At 37.2% G+C, this 20,929-nt stretch overlaps 1 protein-coding gene and 1 long non-coding RNA gene across 9 annotated transcripts in view; one reads left to right on the top strand and one right to left on the bottom strand.

Annotated features, from left to right (window-relative positions):
* LOC147026365 (uncharacterized) overlaps positions 1-20,929 on the top strand; it is a 98,475-nt gene that overhangs the window by 11,079 nt on the left and 66,467 nt on the right. For 7 of the 8 annotated variants that reach the window (XM_085881736.1, XM_085881735.1, XM_085881729.1 and 4 more), the window contains one exon: positions 12,077-12,109. The exons of the other annotated variant lie outside the window; for it this stretch is intronic. In XM_085881736.1, coding sequence (XP_085737862.1) covers positions 12,077-12,109 — 33 coding nt within the window. The remainder of the gene's footprint in view (positions 1-12,076; positions 12,110-20,929) is intronic. 8 annotated transcript variants of the gene reach the window in all.
* Positions 13,954-20,929, bottom strand: part of LOC147026366 (uncharacterized) — a 21,438-nt gene continuing 14,462 nt past the window's right edge. Inside the window, exon 2 of the long non-coding RNA XR_015058310.1 lies at positions 13,954-17,646. This is a non-coding gene — a long non-coding RNA (uncharacterized LOC147026366). The remainder of the gene's footprint in view (positions 17,647-20,929) is intronic.

The following is a 20,929-nucleotide window of genomic DNA, read 5'->3' as shown; positions in this document are numbered from 1 at the left end:
GCCTGCCATTGGCTGGATTTCCTTTGGGTGATGGACCATTCTTGATACACGCGGGAAACTGTTGAGCATCAAAAACCTAGCAGCATTGCAGTTCTCAACAAACTCAAACCAGTGCACCTGGCGCCAACGACCAAACGCCATTCAAAGGCACTTAAATATTTTGCCTTGCCCATTCACCCTCAGAATGGCACACAAACACAATCCATATCTCAATTGTCTCAAGGCTTTAAAATCCTTCTTTAACCTGTCTCCTCCCCTTCATCTGCACTGACTGAAGTGAATTTAACAGGTGCAATCAATAAAGGATCAGAGCCTTCACCTGGATTCACCTGATCAGTCTATTTCATGAAAAGAGGAGACGTTCCTGATGTTTTGTACACTGAGTGTGTATATATATATATATATATATATATATATATATATATATATATATATATATATATATATATATATATATATATATGTATATTTACATATATATGCACATATATATACATACATCAATATATATATATATATATATATATATATATATATATATATATATATATATTTGAAAGTGTGTCTGTGTGTGTGTGTGTGTGTGTGTGTCTGTGACCTATACACGCGAAAAGTACTGGACTGATCCTCACCAAACCTCACATGCTGACAGAACATGTACCCGGGAGTGTCCCGATATAAAAGAATTGTACTTCCGAATTCCGCTTTCCGAATTATGACGTCATCACCTGATTTCCTAACGTTAATTTTTCAAGTTCAGCCGATTGACATGGGGCCAACGCCATTTGCAATAGAATGAAAAAATAATGCTACACTCAATTGAAGACAATGACTTCCAACTTCCCGGTTTCCGAATTATGACGTCATCACCTGATTGCATAACGTTAATTTTTCAAGTTCAGCCGATTGACATGGGGCCAACGCCATTTGCAATAGAATGAAAAAATAATGCTACAGTCAATTGAAGACAATGACTTCCGACTTCCCGGTTTCCGAATTATGACGTCATCACCTGATTGCGTAACGTTAATTTTTCAAGTTCATCCGATTGACATGGGACCAACGGAATTTGCTAGAGAATGAGAAATTAATACTACAGTCAATTGAAGACAATGACTTCCGACTTCCCGGTTTCCGAATTATGACGTCATCACCTGATTGCATAAGGTTAATTTTTCAAGTTCAGCCGATTGACATGGGACCAACGGAATTTGCTAGAGAATGAGAATTAATTAAGTCACAAATGATGACATGAAACCAGCCTCACATTGTTGAGGCATTATGGTTTTTTATCTGATGTGGCAATAAATCTTAACATTTTTGAACTCGGGTCTTCTGCATATAAAACATGGCGGGGAAAATATAATATAATAGTAGTGATGAAAAAAAATTATAATGGTGTCAGCCTCTACAATTTTACAATTAACTGTGACATATACTCCTTCAGACCCGCTGTCATCCACGGGATTCTTGTGCGGAGCACGGGTATCCCTGCTAGTGTATATATATATATATATATATATATATATATATATATATATATATATATATATATATATATATATATATATACTCTTGATCAGATAAACTGCTACAATACCCAACAACTCATTTTATCAAGTACTCTGCTAGGTACGGGTTAACTCAGTTACATCATAAATTGTCACTGCCCATATAGTGAAACGTCACAAGGGGAGCAGGGACGTGATTGATAAACAAAGAAGAAATATCCAATTACCTCCGCCACCGAAGGTGGATGGCGGTCATGTTTTTACTCCTGGTCTGTCTATTCGTTTGTTTGTCTGTGAGCAAGGTATTTCAAAAGGTGTGGACAGTTGGACGAAACTTGGTGGACAGGTTGGTTGTGAGAAAGGAAGAATTGATTCGATTTTGGTTATGATCCCGATCCAGACACTATAATTTTTTTTATTTCCAAGTGATTTTTCACCATTGAGAGATGGTGCCAAAAACAATATTGTACATAATATTAAAAAATGTTGTGGGCATTAGTGTTGTAGTTGAGTCTACCTGGACTAAGTCCAACAGTCCTGAGTCCGAGTCCTTGTCATTCAGAGTCCAAGTCCTGTGCTGAAGGTGCATTGTGAAGTGGCAAAAAATAGTGAATTCATTTGTGCTTCTATAAATGAAAACAATAAAATATCAAAACCGACTAACAGTGTAACTTGCTACTTGCATCAACATTTAATTCCATATTATGGCCCTCTTGCTGTAATTCGCTCATTCTTTTCGTACTACAAAGTTTCTGATAGCTGCAAATATGCAGCAAACTTCACATGGACTTTTGCTGCTATGGAAATCGTGATGCTAAGATTACAGAAAAACTCAATTAAACACAAATGTATATTAAAAAGGATGTAATTAGATTATAATATTTAGAAAATGTATTTATAAGATATTTTCACGTCTCTCTTGTTCATGTAGTTTGGTGTAACGTGTTAAAAGGTTTGAGTACAAATGTAAAGGATGGTCCAAATGGCCTTTTTACCGTTTTTTTCATTCCTTTGTTTAGGTCATGCATGGTCATTAAACATCTCGTTTTACTTGGAATAGTCCCCTTCATCCAATGGAGTAACTTATTTTTTAATTCCACTTGGAGCATAACGGAAATAAGAGCAGTGCGAAACAAATTAAAAATCCTGAGTGAGGCACGGCAGAAAAAAAACCCCCCAAAAAACCTGTGGATATGCGAAGCTTTGCACCCTGTCAATGGTGAATAGGTATACATAGGTAAGCAAATCCGTGAATGGTGAAGTTTTACTGTGCACTAAATTTTGCCAGAATCAGGCTGAGTCCGAGTCCTTCGCATTCCGAGTCCAAGTCCTGAAGAGCCAAGTCTAAGTCTGAGTCCCCCAAAAAATGGACTTGAGTCCTACATCACTGGTGGACATATTATGACAAAACTTGGTCGATGAATTGGCTTGGTGACAAGAACAAGCCAATTAGAGTTTTATTACGGTCTGGATGCAGATCTGGCCTATCAATGGATTACAAAACATAAACTGTTCAGCCTGGCAAAGGTATGTGCTCTATCAAGTGCCATTATAGTTTTATCTCTGTGTCAACTGGAAAGTTATACTTTGGAAAAACACAAGCAGCAATTAAACTCCCAGAAGAACTGAACACTCAAACACAGACTCTACAGTAAGTCAGGCATATAGTGTGGAAGAGATAATTTTAAATTTGAGAGGTTTTGTGGAGAAAGGAAGAGGTGAAGAAGAATGATCCACTTGGTCCTCATTTAACATCGTAGCTGTGTTCTTGTAAAATTTAACTTCAAGTGAAAAAACGTTGAGTAAATCACATTTTCCCATAATTTTTTGATTTCATATTAGATTGATTTCTTTCTGTTCGGGTTCATCTCACAATGATTTATTTTTGTTTGGTTTCATATTACAATGATTTATTTTTGGTAGGTTTCATATTACAATGATTTCTTTTTGTAAGATTTCATATTGCAATGATTTTTTTCTTAAGTTTCAGATTACAATGATGATATTTTTGTTCGGCTTCATATTACAATGATTTCTTTTTGTTGTTTCATATTACAATAATTTATTTTTGTTAGGTATCATATTACAATGATTTATTTTTGGTAGGTTTCATATTACAATCATTTCTTTTTGTAAGATTTCATATTGCAATGATTTTTTTTCTTAAGTTTCAGATTACAATGATGATATTTTTGTTCGGCTTCATATTACAATGATTTCTTTTTGTTGTTTCATATTACAATAATTTATTTTTGTTAGGTTTCATATTACAATGATTTCTGTTTGTTAGGTTTCATATTACAATGATTTCTTTTTGTTAGGTTTCCCATCACAATGATTTCTTTTTTTAGGTTTCTTATGACAATGATTTGTTTTTGTTAGGTTTCATATTGCAATGATTTCTTTTTGTTAGGTTTTATATTACAATAATTTCTTTTTGTTAGGTTTCATATTGCAATGATTTCTTTTTGTTAGGTTTTATATTACAATAATTTCTTTTTGTTAGGTTTCATATTGCAATGATTTCTTTTTGTTAGGTTTTATATTACAATGATTTCTTTTTGTTCGGCTTCATATTACAATGATTTCTTTTTGTTAAGTTTCATATTGCAATGAATTCTTTTTGTTAGGTTTCATATTACAATTATTTATTTTTTGTTGGGTTTCATATTACAATTATTTTTTTTGTTGGGTTTCCCATGACAATGATTTCTTTTTGTTAGGTTTCATATTACAATGATTTCTTTTTGTTAGGTTTCATATTGCAATGGTTTCTTTTTGTTAGGTTTCATATTACAATGATTTCTTTTTGTTAGGTTTCATATTACAATGATTTCTTTTTGTTAGGTTTCATATTACAATGATTTCTTTTTGTTAGGTTTCATATTGCAATGATTTCTTTTTGTTAGGTTTCATATTACAATTATTTATTTTGTTAGGTTTCATATTACAATGATTTCTTTTTGTTGTTTCATATTACAATAATTTATTTTTGTTAGGTTTCATATTACAATGATTTCTGTTTGTTAGGTTTCATATTACAATGATTTCTTTTTGTTAGGTTTCCCATCACAATGATTTCTTTTTTTAGGTTTCTTATGACAATGATTTATTTTTGTTAGGTTTCATATTGCAATGATTTCTTTTTGTTAGGTTTTATATTACAATAATTTCTTTTTGTTAGGTTTCATATTGCAATGATTTCTTTTTGTTAGGTTTTATATTACAATAATTTCTTTTTGTTAGGTTTCATATTGCAATGATTTCTTTTTGTTAGGTTTTATATTACAATGATTTCTTTTTGTTCAGCTTCATATTACAATGATTTCTTTTTGTTAAGTTTCATATTGCAATGAATTCTTTTTGTTAGGTTTCATATTACAATTATTTATTTTTTGTTGGGTTTCATATTACAATTATTTTTTTTGTTGGGTTTCCCATGACAATGATTTCTTTTTGTTAGGTTTCATATTACAATGATTTCTTTTTGTTAGGTTTCATATTGCAATGGTTTCTTTTTGTTAGGTTTCATATTACAATGATTTCTTTTTGTTAGGTTTCATATTACAATGATTTCTTTTTGTTAGGTTTCATATTACAATGATTTCTTTTTGTTAGGTTTCATATTGCAATGATTTCTTTTTGTTAGGTTTCATATTACAATTATTTATTTTGTTAGGTTTCATATTACAATGATTTCTTTTTGTTAGGTTTCATATTACAATGATTTCTTTTTGTTAGGTTTCATAGTACAACGATTTCTTTTTGTTAGGTTTTATATTACAATATTTTTTTGTTAGATTTCATATTGCAATGATTTCTTTTTGTTAGGTTTTATATTACAATGATTTCTTTTTGTTCGGCTTCATATTACAATGATTTCTTTTTGTTAAGTTTCATATTACAATGATTTTTTGTGAGGTTTCAGATTACACTGATTTGTTTTTGTTAGGTTTCATATTACAATTATTTATTTTTTGTTGGGTTTCATATTACAATTATTTTTTTTTGTTGGGTTTCCCATGACAATGATTTATTTTTGTTAGGTTTAATATTACAATTGTTTCTTTTTGTTAGGTTTCATATTACGATGATTTCTTTTTGTTAAATTTCATATTGCAATGATTTGTTTTTGTTAGGTTTCATAGTACAACAATTTCTTTTTGTTAGGTTTTATATTACAATATTTTTTTGTTAGATTTCATATTGCAATGATTTCTTTTTGTTAGGTTTTATATTACAATGATTTCTTTTTGTTCGGCTTCATATTACAATGATTTCTTTTTGTTAAGTTTCATATTACAATGATTTTTTGTGAGGTTTCAGATTACACTGATTTGTTTTTGTTAGGTTTCATATTACAATTATTTATTTTTTGTTGGGTTTCATATTACAATTATTTTTTTTTGTTGGGTTTCCCATGACAATGATTTATTTTTGTTAGGTTTCATATGACAATGATTTATTTTTGTTAGGTTTCATATTGCAATGATTTCTTTTTGTTAGGTTTCATATTACAATTATTTATTTTGTTAGGTTTCATATTACAATGATTTCTTTTTGTTAGGTTTCATATTGCAATGATTTCTTTTTGTTCGGTTTCATATTACAATTATTTATTTTGTTAGGTTTCATATTACAATGATTTCTTTTTGTTAGGTTTCATATTACAATGATTTCGTTTTGTTAGGTTTCATATTACAATGATTTCTTTTTGTTAGGTTTAATATTACAATTATTTCTTTTTCTTCGATTTCATATTACGAATATTTATTTTTGTTGGGTTTCCCATGACAATGATTTCTTTTTGTGAGGTTTCATATTACAATGATTTCTTTTTGTTAGGTTTCACATTACAATGATTTATTTTTGTTAAGTTTCATATTGCATTGATTTCTTTTTGTTCGGTTTCATATTACAATGATTTCTTTTTGTTAGGTTTCATATTACAATGATTTTCTTTTTTGTTAGGTTTCATATTGCAATGATTTATTTTTGTTAGGTTTCCCATTACAATGATTTCTTTTTGTTATGTTTCATATTACAATGATATCTTTTTGTAATATTTCATATGGCAATGTTTTTTTTTTCTTAGGTTTCAGATTACAATTATTTATTTTTATTTGACTTCATATTTCAATGATCTATTTTTGTTAAGTTTCATATTACAATTATTTATTTTTGTTCGGCTTCATATTACAATAATTTAGTTTTTGTTTGGTTTCATATTGCAATGATTTCTTGTTGTTCGGTTTCATATTGCAATGAATTCTTTTTGTTGGGATTCATATTACAATTATTTATTTTTGTTAGGTTTCATATTACAATGATTTCTTGTTGTTAGCTTTCATATTACAATGAATTCTTTTTGTTAGGTTTCATATTGCAATGATTTATTTTCGTTAGGTTTCATATTAAAATGATTTATTTTTGTTAGATTTCATATTACAATGATTTCTTTTTGTGAGGTTTCATATTACAATGATTTATTTTTGTGAGGTTTCATATTACAATGAATTCTTTTTGATTTCCAGCTAAGAAGTGGAGTTAGGTTCTTTTGAATGTTTCTTGTTCAAAACAAAATGTTAAAAGTTGAAATATTTCATGTGTGTCATACATTTACCACAACAATGAACTTTTTAAAATAAAATGTTAAATAAAAGAACATTTTAAATTACAATTTTCTAAATATAAAACAAATATATATTTAAATAAGATAAAATTCACCAGTGATGGATGTGGAGGTTGTTTTTGGAGGTGGGGCTGGGTGGAGGGGTGAGTAGTGGTGTTAATGGAACAGCACAACTCCTCTCCCAATATCAACTACATCTTCTATGGCATCAAAATGCTTTAAAACTTCCAATTTAACTTCTTATCCATTTGTTTTTCTTGTTTTCTTATTGTTGGACTCACTACAATCACTTATTGAGCATTTTGACTCATCTTTATTGGGGATTGAATCACACTTCAAACTACATCAAAATGATGTGATATAAATGTTCAGTGTCTAAATTTGCTAATATATCTGCAAGACACAAAATAGTTCACTGTGGGTTGCTGGCAAATGATGTAGTAGCGAACATTGTGACGTTAAAAGTATATATGTTCTCTGTTGTATAGCAACGTTGTAACGAAACAACTTTAACCAAATCAATGTTAAGTGAGTAATTACTGAATATGGTAATTTGTGGAGTGTAAGTATGTTAGAGGACTGAGGAAAATTCTTGCAACCGTTTCTGAATAATTCTATATGCAACTACTAATTAAGTTTACGATGTTTTAAGGTCGCCAAAATGAATACCAAATACAAGGCTTTACCTTTACTTATAATTTAAAAACAAACTCCCTCCTCCCCATTTCCCAAATACAATACATATATAGCTCAATGACCCTGGTTATTTAGGCCTAAGTCACATTTGCTCTATGGCGAGGATACGGCGGCCGTACGCCCTCTGAATTGACAGAAACATGCGGCGGCCACAGAGTTTCTGAGGTGGCCTCAGGGTGGCCCTATGCCATATGGCTATATTTTACAGGCCATAGGGTCGCCATGGAATTATAGCGTGGAGTTATAACTTTTTTCATTTCTACATTCGCCGTAGCAATTCGACAAGCCAAAACAAAAGAACTGGTAAAATAAATAAATAAAAAACCCACTCATTACCGTCCGTCTGGCCGCACGTTCGCCTTTGGGCCCCCTGCGGTCCCCCTGCAATCGCCTTGTGGGCACCTTGTGTCTGCCTTGAAAATTATATGGCCGCCGCAGGAACACCCTGAGGTCACCATACGACATCAAATCAAAGACCGTACGGCACCCCCCACGTTTTCGGTCGCCACAATTTATAAATACGCCGTGCGGCGACCTGAAAAATGAAAACATATGTTACTGCTACATTGTGTTACCGTGGAAATACTGCTGCCACCGTATAATTGCTCGTGGCCGTAGATTTTGGAGACCCCACGGCCACCGTGGCAAATGTGACTAAGGCCTTACCACGATGAAAAAAACACAATTTACCCCAGGCTCAAGTTCCATGAACTCTCTTGATTGGTTCATTCCCTCGAGACGTCCTTGTAATTTGTGAAGAAGTTTACTTGCATCTCCCCAATGCTACTTTTTGATCACAGCTTAATCGGGCTATTTTAAGGGACGTTTTTGCATTGTGAAAAGGCATAAGATCTACATTTATCATTGTACGACATCATGCATTCATCTGTCAGTAAATAAAGCAATTTATATAATGTCCCCATTATTGTCCACCCCTATTGACAACTTTGTTATCGTGTTATCTGGAAAAGTTAAAACCTTGCCTTGACTCATTTAGTATTACTTAAATGGCACTTTCTATGTGTAGGAATTAACAAGATTGTCTTCTCGGGTTGCAGGCCCTTTTCAGGCATGAATGAAACCATTTTTACAATCGTGAACCTTAATTTGTTTCATATTGTTACTTTATTCTGTTTCACTCTTACCTGCATTGTCATGCAGTTTTATAACATCGTTGTGATGATTAGAATGGGTGTTCCACCATTTGTCAGGCATGAATCAAAGTTTTTGTTTCTATTCCCAAATGTGATGCTGACACAAAATGAAATGCTAATGAACGACATTCGTTTTTAATTGTCATCTATCTTTGATCGTTGGCATTCCATTAACCTGCACATTCAGAAAGCTCATCCCTAAAATTGTTATGATCAAAGTGAACGATGCTGGTGTGATTCAGAGAACAGTGCTTTGATAATTTTCCTCATTTTCATTCCTCATTGTCATCAGGACAATTGCAATCATACACTGCATGGCCAAAAGTATGTGGACACTCCTTTCAATTAGTGGATTCAGCTATTTCAGCTACAACCATTGCTGACAGGTGTATAGAATCAAGCACACAGCCATGCAATCTCCAGAGACAAACAATGACAGTAGAATGGCCCAGACTGAAGAGCTCAGTGACTTTCAACATGCCACCGTCATAGGATGTCACCTCTCCAACAAGTCAGTTTGTCAAATTTCTGCCCTCATCAGCTATAAGTGCTGTTATTGTGATGTGGAAACATCTAGGAGCAACAACAGCTCCGCCGCGAAGTGGTAGGCCACACAAGCACACAGAATGGAACCACCGAGTGCTGAAGCACGTAGTGTGGAAAAATCGTCTGTCATCGGTTGCAACACTCACTACTGAGTTCAAAACTGACTCTGGAATTAACGTCCGCACAAGCACTGTTCGTCGAGAGCTTCATGAAATGGGTTTCCATGGCAGAGCAGCCACACACAAGCCTAAGATCACCATGTGCAATGCCAAGCGTCGGCTGGAGTGGTGTAAAGCTCACCGCCATTGGACTCTGGAGCAGTGGAAACGCGTTCTCTGGAGTGATGAATCATGCTTCACAATCTGGCAGTTTGACGGACGAATCTGCATTTGGCCGATGCCTGCAGAGCGCTACCTGCCCGAATGCATAGTACCAACTGTAAAGTTTTGTGGAGGAGGAATAATGGTTTGGGGCTGTTTTTCATGGTTCGGGCTAGGCCCCTTAGTTACATTGAAGGGAAATCTTAAGGCAACAGCATACAATGACATTCGAGACGATTCTGTGCTTCCAACTTTTGCGGCAACAGTTTGGGAAGGCCCTTTCCTGTTTCAGCATGACAATGCCCCCATGCACAACGTGAGGTCCATACAGAAATGGTTTGCCTGTGCAGAGCCCTGACCTCAACCCCGTTGAACACCTTTGGGATGAATTGGAACACCGACCTCCAGCCAGACCTCATTGCCCAACATCAGTGCCCGACCTCACTCATGCTCTTGTGGCTGAATGGAAGCAAATCCCTGCAGCAATGTTCCAACATCTAGTGAAAAGCCTTCCCAGAAGAATGGAGGCTGTTATAGCAGCAAGGAGGGGACCAACTCCATATTCATGCCCATGATTTTGGAATGAGATGTTGGATGAGTAGGTGTCCACATATTTTTGGCCATATAGTGTATCTCAAGATTAATTGGATGGTAATTGCATGCTATAGCAATTGTGCAGTGTGATGTGTTATAATTTCCTTTAAAATCTACTGAGATTTGTCATTTGGTATTCACCTGAAAAGCACAATCAGTGCTGTCATGATTATCAGTTATTACAGGAAATACTGTGATATGCATGTTGTGGTAATCAGGAAAAAATCTAGGATTTGCCATTGTTTTTTCTTCTTCTTCTTTACAGGAATGAGGCTCATGGAAGAGCAAGGTAGAACAGACAATGGTAAAAACATCAAGGGAATGAAGGAACACGATAAGAGTGGAGGGAGGAGGGAAGAAACACTGAAACTAGCAAGTAAGAGGGTTGGGTTAGGAAAGGTTAATGGGGATAATAAAGATCATGTAACAGAATTGGAGATGACAAGAGATTGTGCTGCACTGATTGTTTGAAGTTCTGGATGAGACAGAAAGAGTGAGACAGACAATCTCTGGAAAGGGGTTCCATATATGGGAGAAGCGAGGAATAAACTAGTTGAAATGTGCAGTCAGCCTGGATTTTGGAAGTTTAACCAGGAAGGGGTTACCGGAAGAATGCATGCATCCTGGAGTTGCTGGAGAAGGGTCAGAGGACTGCGAAAGAAAAGGGAGCAATGTTGGAGACTAGACGGGAGAAAAACAGAGACCACCAACCTGTTTGCAATGTCAGAGCAACAGAGCTTGTGCTTCAACCTCATCATGGGAGATTCCAATAATGTTGATAGCTTTTGACGCCACAGAATCCAACAGAAAGATGTGATGCTGGAACACCAGCCCAGAGCAAAGGGCAGTACTCTATTGAGTTACAGACAAAAGCCTGGTAGACTGTGAGTCACTCCCCTTTTCAAAGGAAAGACTTGAATCAACAGAGGATGCCAAACCTGTGGCTATTTATGACGCCAACTTTGCTATGTGGTCGGCACAGGAAGGTCATGGCTGATGATGAGGCCTAGAAGTTCAAGAGACTGAACCACTTCCAGGGCACATGACCAAGGAAATAGATTGGTTGATTTATCTGATGATCATTCCGGAGCGATAGGTTGAGACTGTGAGATTTTCGGGGATTGATGGACATGTTCTGTTTATCAGACCAGAGTCCAATCATTTCCATATTACCAGAGAGAGATGTAGCTGCTGTTTGACTATCAGTGAGATGGGATCTTGTATGACACAATGTGGAGTCATTTGCAAATAGTAAGAAATGGTCTGCAAAAAGGAAGAGGTATTTTGAATTATAATTCCTATTATTATTATTATTATTATTATTAATATACTGTAGGATAATAGATATTCCACAGATCTTGAAAATGGTCATTCACTTTGCCCATTTTTTGTCATTAATTAACTGTTTTCCTAAAATGCCTTGTGTAATAATTGTATATACAGTACCACACTTGAAATTGAAAATTTGGCACAACTTTGGGCATGAATAGCCAGGGCAACTTGACTCAAAACGTTTCCCTGAGACTTTACCCTTTTTTCCTCCTGCTGCCACCCTCCACCCAACCCAATTTCACCCCCCAAACCCTCAACCCCACCGGCTGTGATCTCCCCTCCACAATGCAGAGTCAACTTGTCACGGAGCCTGTCCTCTTCCCGGTAAAGTCACCACACTCTTCATTTGCACCTTGTCGCTTTGCTTGTCATGTATCAATAAAGTCCAAGTCACATTATGGATTTTTTTTTTTAAATCGTGTTACTTAACACTGCTTTCTTCACAAAAAGCCTCCTCTGGTTTCTCATGAGGTCCGTAGAAATCCGATGAGAATCTCCTGAGATCCCATAAGAAATGTTTTGGAAGGATTTTGCGAGATATTTTGGAAGGATCAAAAGAAACAGGAATTTTTTTTGTTTGTTTATTTTATTATTTATTTATTTTTATTGTTGTGGGTGAGGGTGGTTTTCGGGTGAAGAAGATAAAATACCAACCACACACTATCTCTTGACGAGATTCTCTTACACACGCCACGCTCAGCACATCGATGCACACAATCACCAATCCATACTCAAGCTACAGTACCGACCAGTCCTGCTCATATCTCTGATACTTCTATGTGCAGTGGCCTGCAAAAGTATTCACCATTCACCACCCAACAAAGTTTTTACATTTTGATGCCACCTGAGCTTATTTCAAATCAAACTTAATTTGTTGTTTTCAAATCAAACTTTGATGTTTTCAAATCAAACTTAATTTGTCGAGTTTTCACAAACTACTGCAGAGTGATAAAGCTAAAAAAAATATGCGAATAAGTTACATTAACAGAGAAAATCATATGATTCTCATTTGCATAAGTACTCAAACCCTTTTCCTCATTAACCTTAATTTACTTCAGAAGCAAATTATTTGTTTGAAAGGTTACAAAATAAGTGCAATAGGTTTCAGCTGTATGTAACCAGTGCTTTAACTTTTAAAAAAATAGGGACAATTTCCCTGGGCGCTCACCTGGTAGCGGCTGGATAAGAAAACCACGAACCAATGATAGGCGTGGATGACCCACAAATATTTAATGGAGAAGATAGTAAATACCTTTGGATTTTTTTTTTTTTCATGCAGTGAACAAACTTTGGTACATCATGGGTGATGAAGGTTCTGGTTAAGTTTCAACGGAACTGTGTGTGTAGTTTCTGAGAACAGAGAAAATACCTATTTTGGGGGGAAAGCCCCCCATAAACCCCGAGGAATCTTCTTTTTCTAATACCGTGAACAAACTTTGGTACCTTATGGGTGATCAAGGTTGTGATCAAGTTTCATCGAAATTTTGTGTGTAGTTTCTGAAAAGAAAGCAAATACCTACTTTGGGGAGCAACCTCCTCCCCTTCTCCACCCCCCCCCCACCAAAAACCCACTTAGACCACTATTTATTTAATTGTGTGAACAAACTTTGGTACAGCATGGATGCTGAAGGTTGCGGTCGTTTCATCAAAATTATGTTTTTAGTTCCCTGAGAAAAAAAGCAAATGCCTATTTTGGGGGGCAACTCCCCTCCCCCCCCCCCCGTAAACCCTCTAAGACCACAATTTCTGAAATGGTGTGAACAAACTTTGGTGCACAAGTGCTAAAGGTTGCGTGCACTTTAATGGTAAACAGGTGCTGAAGGTTGCGGTCAAGTTTCATCGAAATTCTGTTTGTGGTTTCAGAGATGTTGCCACTTCCTAATCGTCCTCCCCTGTAAACTCCCTGTTTCTCACTCTAGACATTATGGTGATGTACCCTGTGCCTCCCTGTATCCATAAAGTTTACCAGTTAGTATTTACTGTCAACCTGTATGATTGGTGGTTGTTTCATGGTTGTAATATATGTCGAGGATACATGCTGGCCTGCTCGTGTTCTAATATGAACTCCTGCAACAGTAATGTGGGACATCATACTTTGGGGAGACAATTGGTCATATAATTGGGTGTTGTAGGTGCCAGATATTGAAGAATAGCTTTCACAAGAGAAATTCAGGCTCTCTGAGGTGTTTTTTACTGATGCACCATTTCTGGGTCCTTAAGTACAAACATAGTGTGAACCATAGAACAATCCGAACCATTGTTCAGAAACAACTGAGGACAACACTTCAATATCAGCTTCTGAAGAGTTTCAATACCTTAAAACAATAGCTGTCATGAAATATGACATGACCCCTGTTCTTTAATCATCAAAGTTTATCAATCTGAAATCTTGGGATAAAGAAAGACAAATGCAGATGATTATTTGCCACTGATGCCACCCATAGGTGATATCAGGACAAACAGCAAAGGCATTTTGTTCTGCAGTTTAACACTTTTTATATTTTACATTGTGAATTCAACCCCATATTTACCATCTCATTGCATTTAAAATTGAAAGTGACAAACACAAGAAGAAATCCCTTAAAACATGATGATTTGAAAGGGATAACATCAAATGGCAGATGGCATCAGTGGGTATCAAGGGGTTGAACAATGATATTCTTTGGAGAAATTAGCAAAGTCTCGACTCGACTTTTCCAGTGAACAGTGGTTGTTATCTCCATTTGTGGTTTTCACATTTCCATTTGCCAGCGATCAGCAATGTAGCTTTCTCTTTGGTCACTTGTTTTACAATTACTCATTATTCAGAGTAAAATTAACATTTCAAACTTCACTGAATTTTAATTGTTTAATTGATATCAACCTGAAGCTGAGCGGCTCGACACCATTTTTGGGTGCGTCTTCCCTCGTACGATTAAGCGCCTCGACCCCAAAATTCAATAGAGGCAATCTCTAGACAAAGCTAAGTGCCAGAATAAAGGGAGGATTTGTTTTTCTTTTGTTTTCCCCTTGTCTGTATCAAAGTCCATGTGTAGAGGCACTTCAACTTTAGGCTTTAATTTACTTCACTTATTATGATTACATTTTGAATTATTACCCTTGTAAATATTACTTCTATTTTCATTAAACACCCGTGTTTATTTTAAGTTGCTGGTGTCCTTTTTTTGTCGTGGGGGTTGTCGGGGCTGTTTTGGCCACCTCGAGACAGAAATAACTTTTTAGTTCAGCTTACTCAAAAGCTGTTTATTCAGTCACAAATAAACGACACAAGCATGTGTACATGGAAATTAGCCTGGAGCAATATCTCAAGCAGACTTAATTTTACATAGATTATAACGACTATATTTGTGATCTCACCAGAGCGTGGTTAACACATCAAAGGAAATTAATTAAACAAAGAGAGGCCTTTTGAGGAAGGCCAGATGGAACTTGTAAGGTTAAAATCACAAACACAGGGTGAGAAACGGTCTCTTATCTGTGCTTACTCCAAATGATCCGGGTGAGGGGAGGAAAGAGAATGTGATTTCTTGGCCATGCCATCTGGGCCAATAGACAATAGTTTACAAGGTTTTTTTTTACTACTCCTAAGGAATGTGTACAAGATTCCCTACAAGCTTTTCCCTGCATATATTTGTTAAATTCTTTCTTAAAGCACGAGCGAAGGCTAATTGGCATTTTTCTTCATTATACATTCAATTAACAATTCAGTTTCCTACAATTTCCCTGTTTTGTTCCTACAGAACAACACAAGGGTTTGTTCTGAAAGGTCAAACCCACAAAAATTTTAATTTGTCTTCGTCTAGCGACAGATCTGTTTCCACAACGTCACCCAGACTTGCGCTCTGTGGTGGGTTAACACCTTAGCAAGTGGATGCAACCCCCGGGGCGCCACAAACTCCCCGTCCTGTTTCGTCCATAGAGTTTGGGTGCCTAGGTGATCTGGAAGAAAAGAAACCTATGCATACCGAACATATACATCCAATAGGAAATCACCTTTTTCATTTATCCTAATCAGCTTTTATTTGAGCAAGCCGCTGGAATTATTTTCCCCTTCAGTATTTAAGATCTTTATTGTCCCATATCCCTTCATCACAATCATCCAACTGTTTTTAGTTCTTCAGCAACAATTGTTGAATTCTTTCAAAAGGGCTTTCATCAGTCTCAAGGGCACATGCATCTGCACTTTTGTGTTTTCCATAAAATCCCACTGACATGGTGTCTCAATTCGATTTTATACTTGATTCTTCATTTTCTGGGTTTTCTAGATCTTCTGGATCTTCGTGGCTGTCATAGTCGCTCAAAGATGGACAGTCCAGGAAAACTTCATGTGCCACCATCCTTGTCACTGTGGCAAATTTTCTCACACACACACCGATTATTGCTCTTATGCACGCTATGATGACAACAACAGTGATGAATATCATGAGTCCAACGAGCAATATGTGGAGTATCCATGTACCCCATTTACCAAACACTCTCTTTAACCAGGATCCGAACTCCATCCCTTAAAATAGTCATGGTATTTTGCAGCTACCTTCCTCACGTGCTGTATAATGTCAGGATATTTTCAGTTATCTGTAATCTAAGTGCAACATTCCTTCCTAATTACAGAACAAGTACCTCCTTGGGCTGCCAAGATCATGTCTAAGGCTATTCTATTTTGCATGGTCATTGTGCAGGTGCTGCCACCTCAACATTGACCTTCTCAAAGCCATCCGCAGTTTCGTTCCCCAATTCCTCCAATGAGGCTGCCATTTCAATAAGCTGGCTTCCTGCTTTCCATGCCACATATCGGGGAAAAATTGTCATTGCTGCAAGTTCCCCTTCTGAAATGCTCCTTCTTACATCATAGAATACCTTTAGGCAGCGGGCTAGTGGTTAGACGTATACCTGGCACCACATATCCCAAATAACAGGATCCGGTCCAATTAAGTGGAAACCAAGGATAGGCTCTAAACCCGCATAAAAGTATGTACCGTTTGACGCTACATTAGCATACATCCCATTTATGCTTTTCCGGTTATCTGCCATGTCATTTACCTCTATTGATGAATTACAGGTAGATTTGCCTGCATAAAATTTGCTGCTAGGGTTTGTCCAAGTTAAGCAAAGGAACCCCGCTCATTTGTACGTAATCCTAAAATATGGGGGTCTTCGCAAAGCTGGAAGGAGGTTACCACCCGCCCACAAAGCTCGTACTTGACTTATTGTTTGTTCTATTCAATGCATAGTTATGTTACCATCCAGCTCCGCAATAATAAATTTCCTCAAATGGGATCACCGCTAACAGCAATTCTGTTCGTGAAGAGTGCAGGAGGTGGGCACATGCCCAACACTTCGCCTTAATTTCCTTCGTTGCGTAATTGTGTGACATGGTCAAAAAGGGGATTATCGCATGCATGCCTTTCTCACGAAATGGGTCCTGATGTTTACCTTATTCTGCCCTTCATACTCTGTTACGACCCATTCCTTGTTTCCCCTGCTCCAGACCTACCAATCATTCTGCTCTCCATGGCATTCCCATAATGCCCTCACTATCTTTTATCACCCATTGTATCACGATTATGCACATGCTAATTAGAAGCACTACTACATATGTCATAAACTCTCGGTAACATTCTTTCCACTTGTAGTTTTCCTCTATTCTCTTTACGACTTCTTGTATGCTCTTTTGCAGTGAGATGCATGAGTCCATGATGGCTTACCTTCACTCTTGACAACTGTGTGGGAAACCAATAATACCTGGTGGGGTCTGGTCCAATCTGCCCCTTCTTCCATTTGAACACCTTGATGTACATCTAGTCGCCGGGCTGGATGCCAAGGTGTTCCTCCGCAGCCGGTTATGGTAGCGCTTGTTTGACCTGCGAGTGGAATTCTTTGACAACTCTTGTTGAGGCAACACAAAAGTTTAACATTGTCTCGGCCATCATGTGTATGTCCATCTGTTTCAGGGTTAATTGAGCTGTTACTGGCACTCGCATCGGTCTCCTCATCAGTATTTAATGTGGGGATAGTCCGCTGCGCCTGTTTGCCATTGGCCTCATTGACATCAGTACCAGAAGAATAGCCTCTGGTCATTTCAAAACTGTTTCATCACATATTTTAGCAAGTCTGTTCTTAAGTATGCCATTCTGGTGCTCTACTTGCCCTGGAGACTCAGGATGGTGGAAGTGTTGTTTTATTTGCAAAGCTTTGCAGAGTTCCTTAGTAATATATAATGTGAAATGTGATCCTTTATCACTGGATATTTTGTAAGGTATCCAATACCTGCAAATGTCCTTTTTGAGCAAAAGTTTTGCCACTGTCCTTGCATTACATGTTCTGCATGGGTATGCTTCAGTCCATTTGTTGAACATATTGACCACTACCAAGATGTGGTTGAAATTACAGCATTTTGGCATGGTTACAAAGTCAATTTGAATATGGACGAAAGGCCCCCAGGGTAGAGGATGAGCTCCTTCTGGTGACTTAAACACTTTACCAACATTATGGTGTTGACAATACACACATCTTCTACCAAAAATTTCTGCCACAGCTGTAAACCTCGGAGCATGCCATGTTATGTAGCACCTCCTTCTGCATCCCCTGTTTGCTCGTGTGGCCACTTCAGTGAGCCAGATGAGCAAGCCATGGCAAAAGCGCCTTTGGGGCAACCACCTTACCCTCCTTTGAGACCCAAAGCTTTGTTTCCGCATTGTAGCAGCAACATGTTTTCTCCCACTTGGCTCTTTCACTTGCCTCCGTCGCCTCGTGTAGTGCTGCAATGTTGTCAGAAGTTGGCGCCCCTTTCTCATTTTTCTCTTTGGCGAGGAGCTTTGCTGTTTGTTACAATTTCGCCACTTGTTTTGCTGCGAAATCAGCAAAAGCATTTCCTTTTGAGACCACGTCTCTTTGCTTCGTATGTGCTCAGCATTTTACTATCGCTATTTTTTTTGGTTAGTGAATAGCTTCTCACAGTTCTGCAATCAATTTACCATTTTTGACTGGTGTACCTGATGATGTTATGTATCCCTTATTTTCCAAAGTGCTCCTTCATCATGTGCCACCCTGTACGCATATGAGGAATCCATATATATATATATATATATATATATATATATATATATATATATATATATATATATATATATATATATATATATATATATATATATATATATATATTGTTATGCTCTTCTCCTCCGCTCGGTTACATGCCACAATAAGCACACATAGTTCTGCCTGTTTTGCGGAATAATGTCGAGGTAGCTTACCACTTTCCAAAACATCACTTTCAGGGCACATTGTATATCCTGACAGTAATGACCCGTCTGCTGCCCTTGTTGATGAGCCATCCACAAAGACTATCATTTTGGGGTTTTGTTGCGGGATGTCCTTTAAGTCTGTCTGGGAAGTAGCAGTCTCCGTCATTACCTCCTCACAGTTATGCTCTTCCCCATCATCTGCAATTGCCATTAGGATGCTGGGTTCAGTGCAGGACATTGTTCAATTACTACATTCTTTGCTTGAATTAGCACTAGGTTATATGTCATTGCTCTTATTGCCGATAGGTGTTGTATTTTTGCTTTCAGCAATAAGGAACTTACACAGTGTGGAACCTGTTGGACTAAAGGTGATGTTATCATGATCTAACTTGTGGCTTGTACAGCATATGAGGCAGCAGCTACTGCCTGCAAACTGCCTGCAAAACAGGCAGCAGCTACTGCCTAACACGGTGAAAACCCTTGCGCCACCGGCTCTAGTGTCATGCTATAAAATGCTAATGGATGCATTTTATCACCATGCTGCTGTGTTAGTACTGCCTATGCAAATCCATCTCTCTCATGGGTGTATCGGTAAAACGTTTTATTGTAATCAGGCAAACCCAAGGCTGTTGTTGTTGACAGAGCTGTTTTGACCTTACCAAAGTTTTTTTCTGCTTGTTGTGTTCACTCCACCAGCTCCAGTGTTTTGGCCAGCATCATGTCCAACAGTGGTCTAACCAGCACTGCATAATCAGGTACCCATTATCTACAATATCCAGCCATCCCCAAGAAATGTCTCATTTATTTCTTTGTTTTGGGTTTCGAGACGTTCAAAATTGCCTGCACCCTGTTATTTTGACAATCTCCTTGAGGTTACACTCAATCCATGTCCTAGGTATGTTACCTGTGGTCCGCACAGTTGTAACTTGTCCTTTGGAACTTTATGGCCTTTGGTAGCGAGCGCTCTTAAAGAGGTCAATGTGTCATTTTTGCAATTATCCTCTGATGTTGAGCAAATCAGCAAATCATCGACATCCTGTACCAAAGTAAACCCTTTGGTAAGCGCTATGTTATTCAAATCCTGATGGAGCGCTCGCGAGAACAATGCAGGGCTATCCGCAAATCCCTGTAGCAGCACCATCCAAGTGTATTGCACCCCTTCATAGGTAAAAGCAAACAGGCTTTGCGAATCCTCCTGGATTGGTACAGAAAAGAACATTCTGCTCAAATTGAAAGCGGTGTAACACACTGTATAGGACAGAATTGAGGACAATATAGTCACAGGGTTTGGCACTACAGGGTGAATTGACACTATGCATTTGTTAATTGCCCTAAAGTCCTGCACAAATCACCACGTCTGTTTACCTGGCTTTTTTACAGGCAAGATTGGTGTATTACATTTGCTGACAGTCTCTCTAATTACCCCCTGCTCAAGTAGTGCTGCAATAACTGGGGTGTTCCTTTTTGTGGCATCCTCCCGGATAGGATATTGCTTAATACGAGGTTGGGGCTTGGTTTTGTCCACCATAATATGCACTGGCTCCGCATCTTTTATTCTCCCTACTTCATTTGGGTGTGTAGTCCACAATTCCTTGGATAACTGTGCCAACAGTTTCTCTTTGTCGACTATCAATAACATTTCTCTAAACAGAAGCTTATTTATCCACTCAAAAACGGCCACAGAAACCACAAGAGGCTATTCCCACATTTACCCTTCATTCCCTTCTATGCAATACAAATTTCAGCCCTGTACCTGACATAAGTACTTTTTTGGTAATCCCTTCAATCGCGTGATCATCGGTCCAATTTATGTAGCTCTCTGTCCTTTTGCGACAATTAATGTAATGTGCAGCGTTATATTTCCAGGTTGGTACATCAAGTGACTTTGCTGTTGTGTAGT

The sequence above is a fragment of the Eptatretus burgeri genome, chromosome 5 (genome assembly GCF_056783735.1).
Source record: "Eptatretus burgeri isolate ZD-2024b chromosome 5, Ebu_testis_v1, whole genome shotgun sequence".
Taxonomy (NCBI): Eukaryota; Metazoa; Chordata; class Myxini; order Myxiniformes; family Myxinidae; genus Eptatretus; species Eptatretus burgeri.
This window is presented reverse-complemented; position numbering and strand designations above follow the sequence as displayed.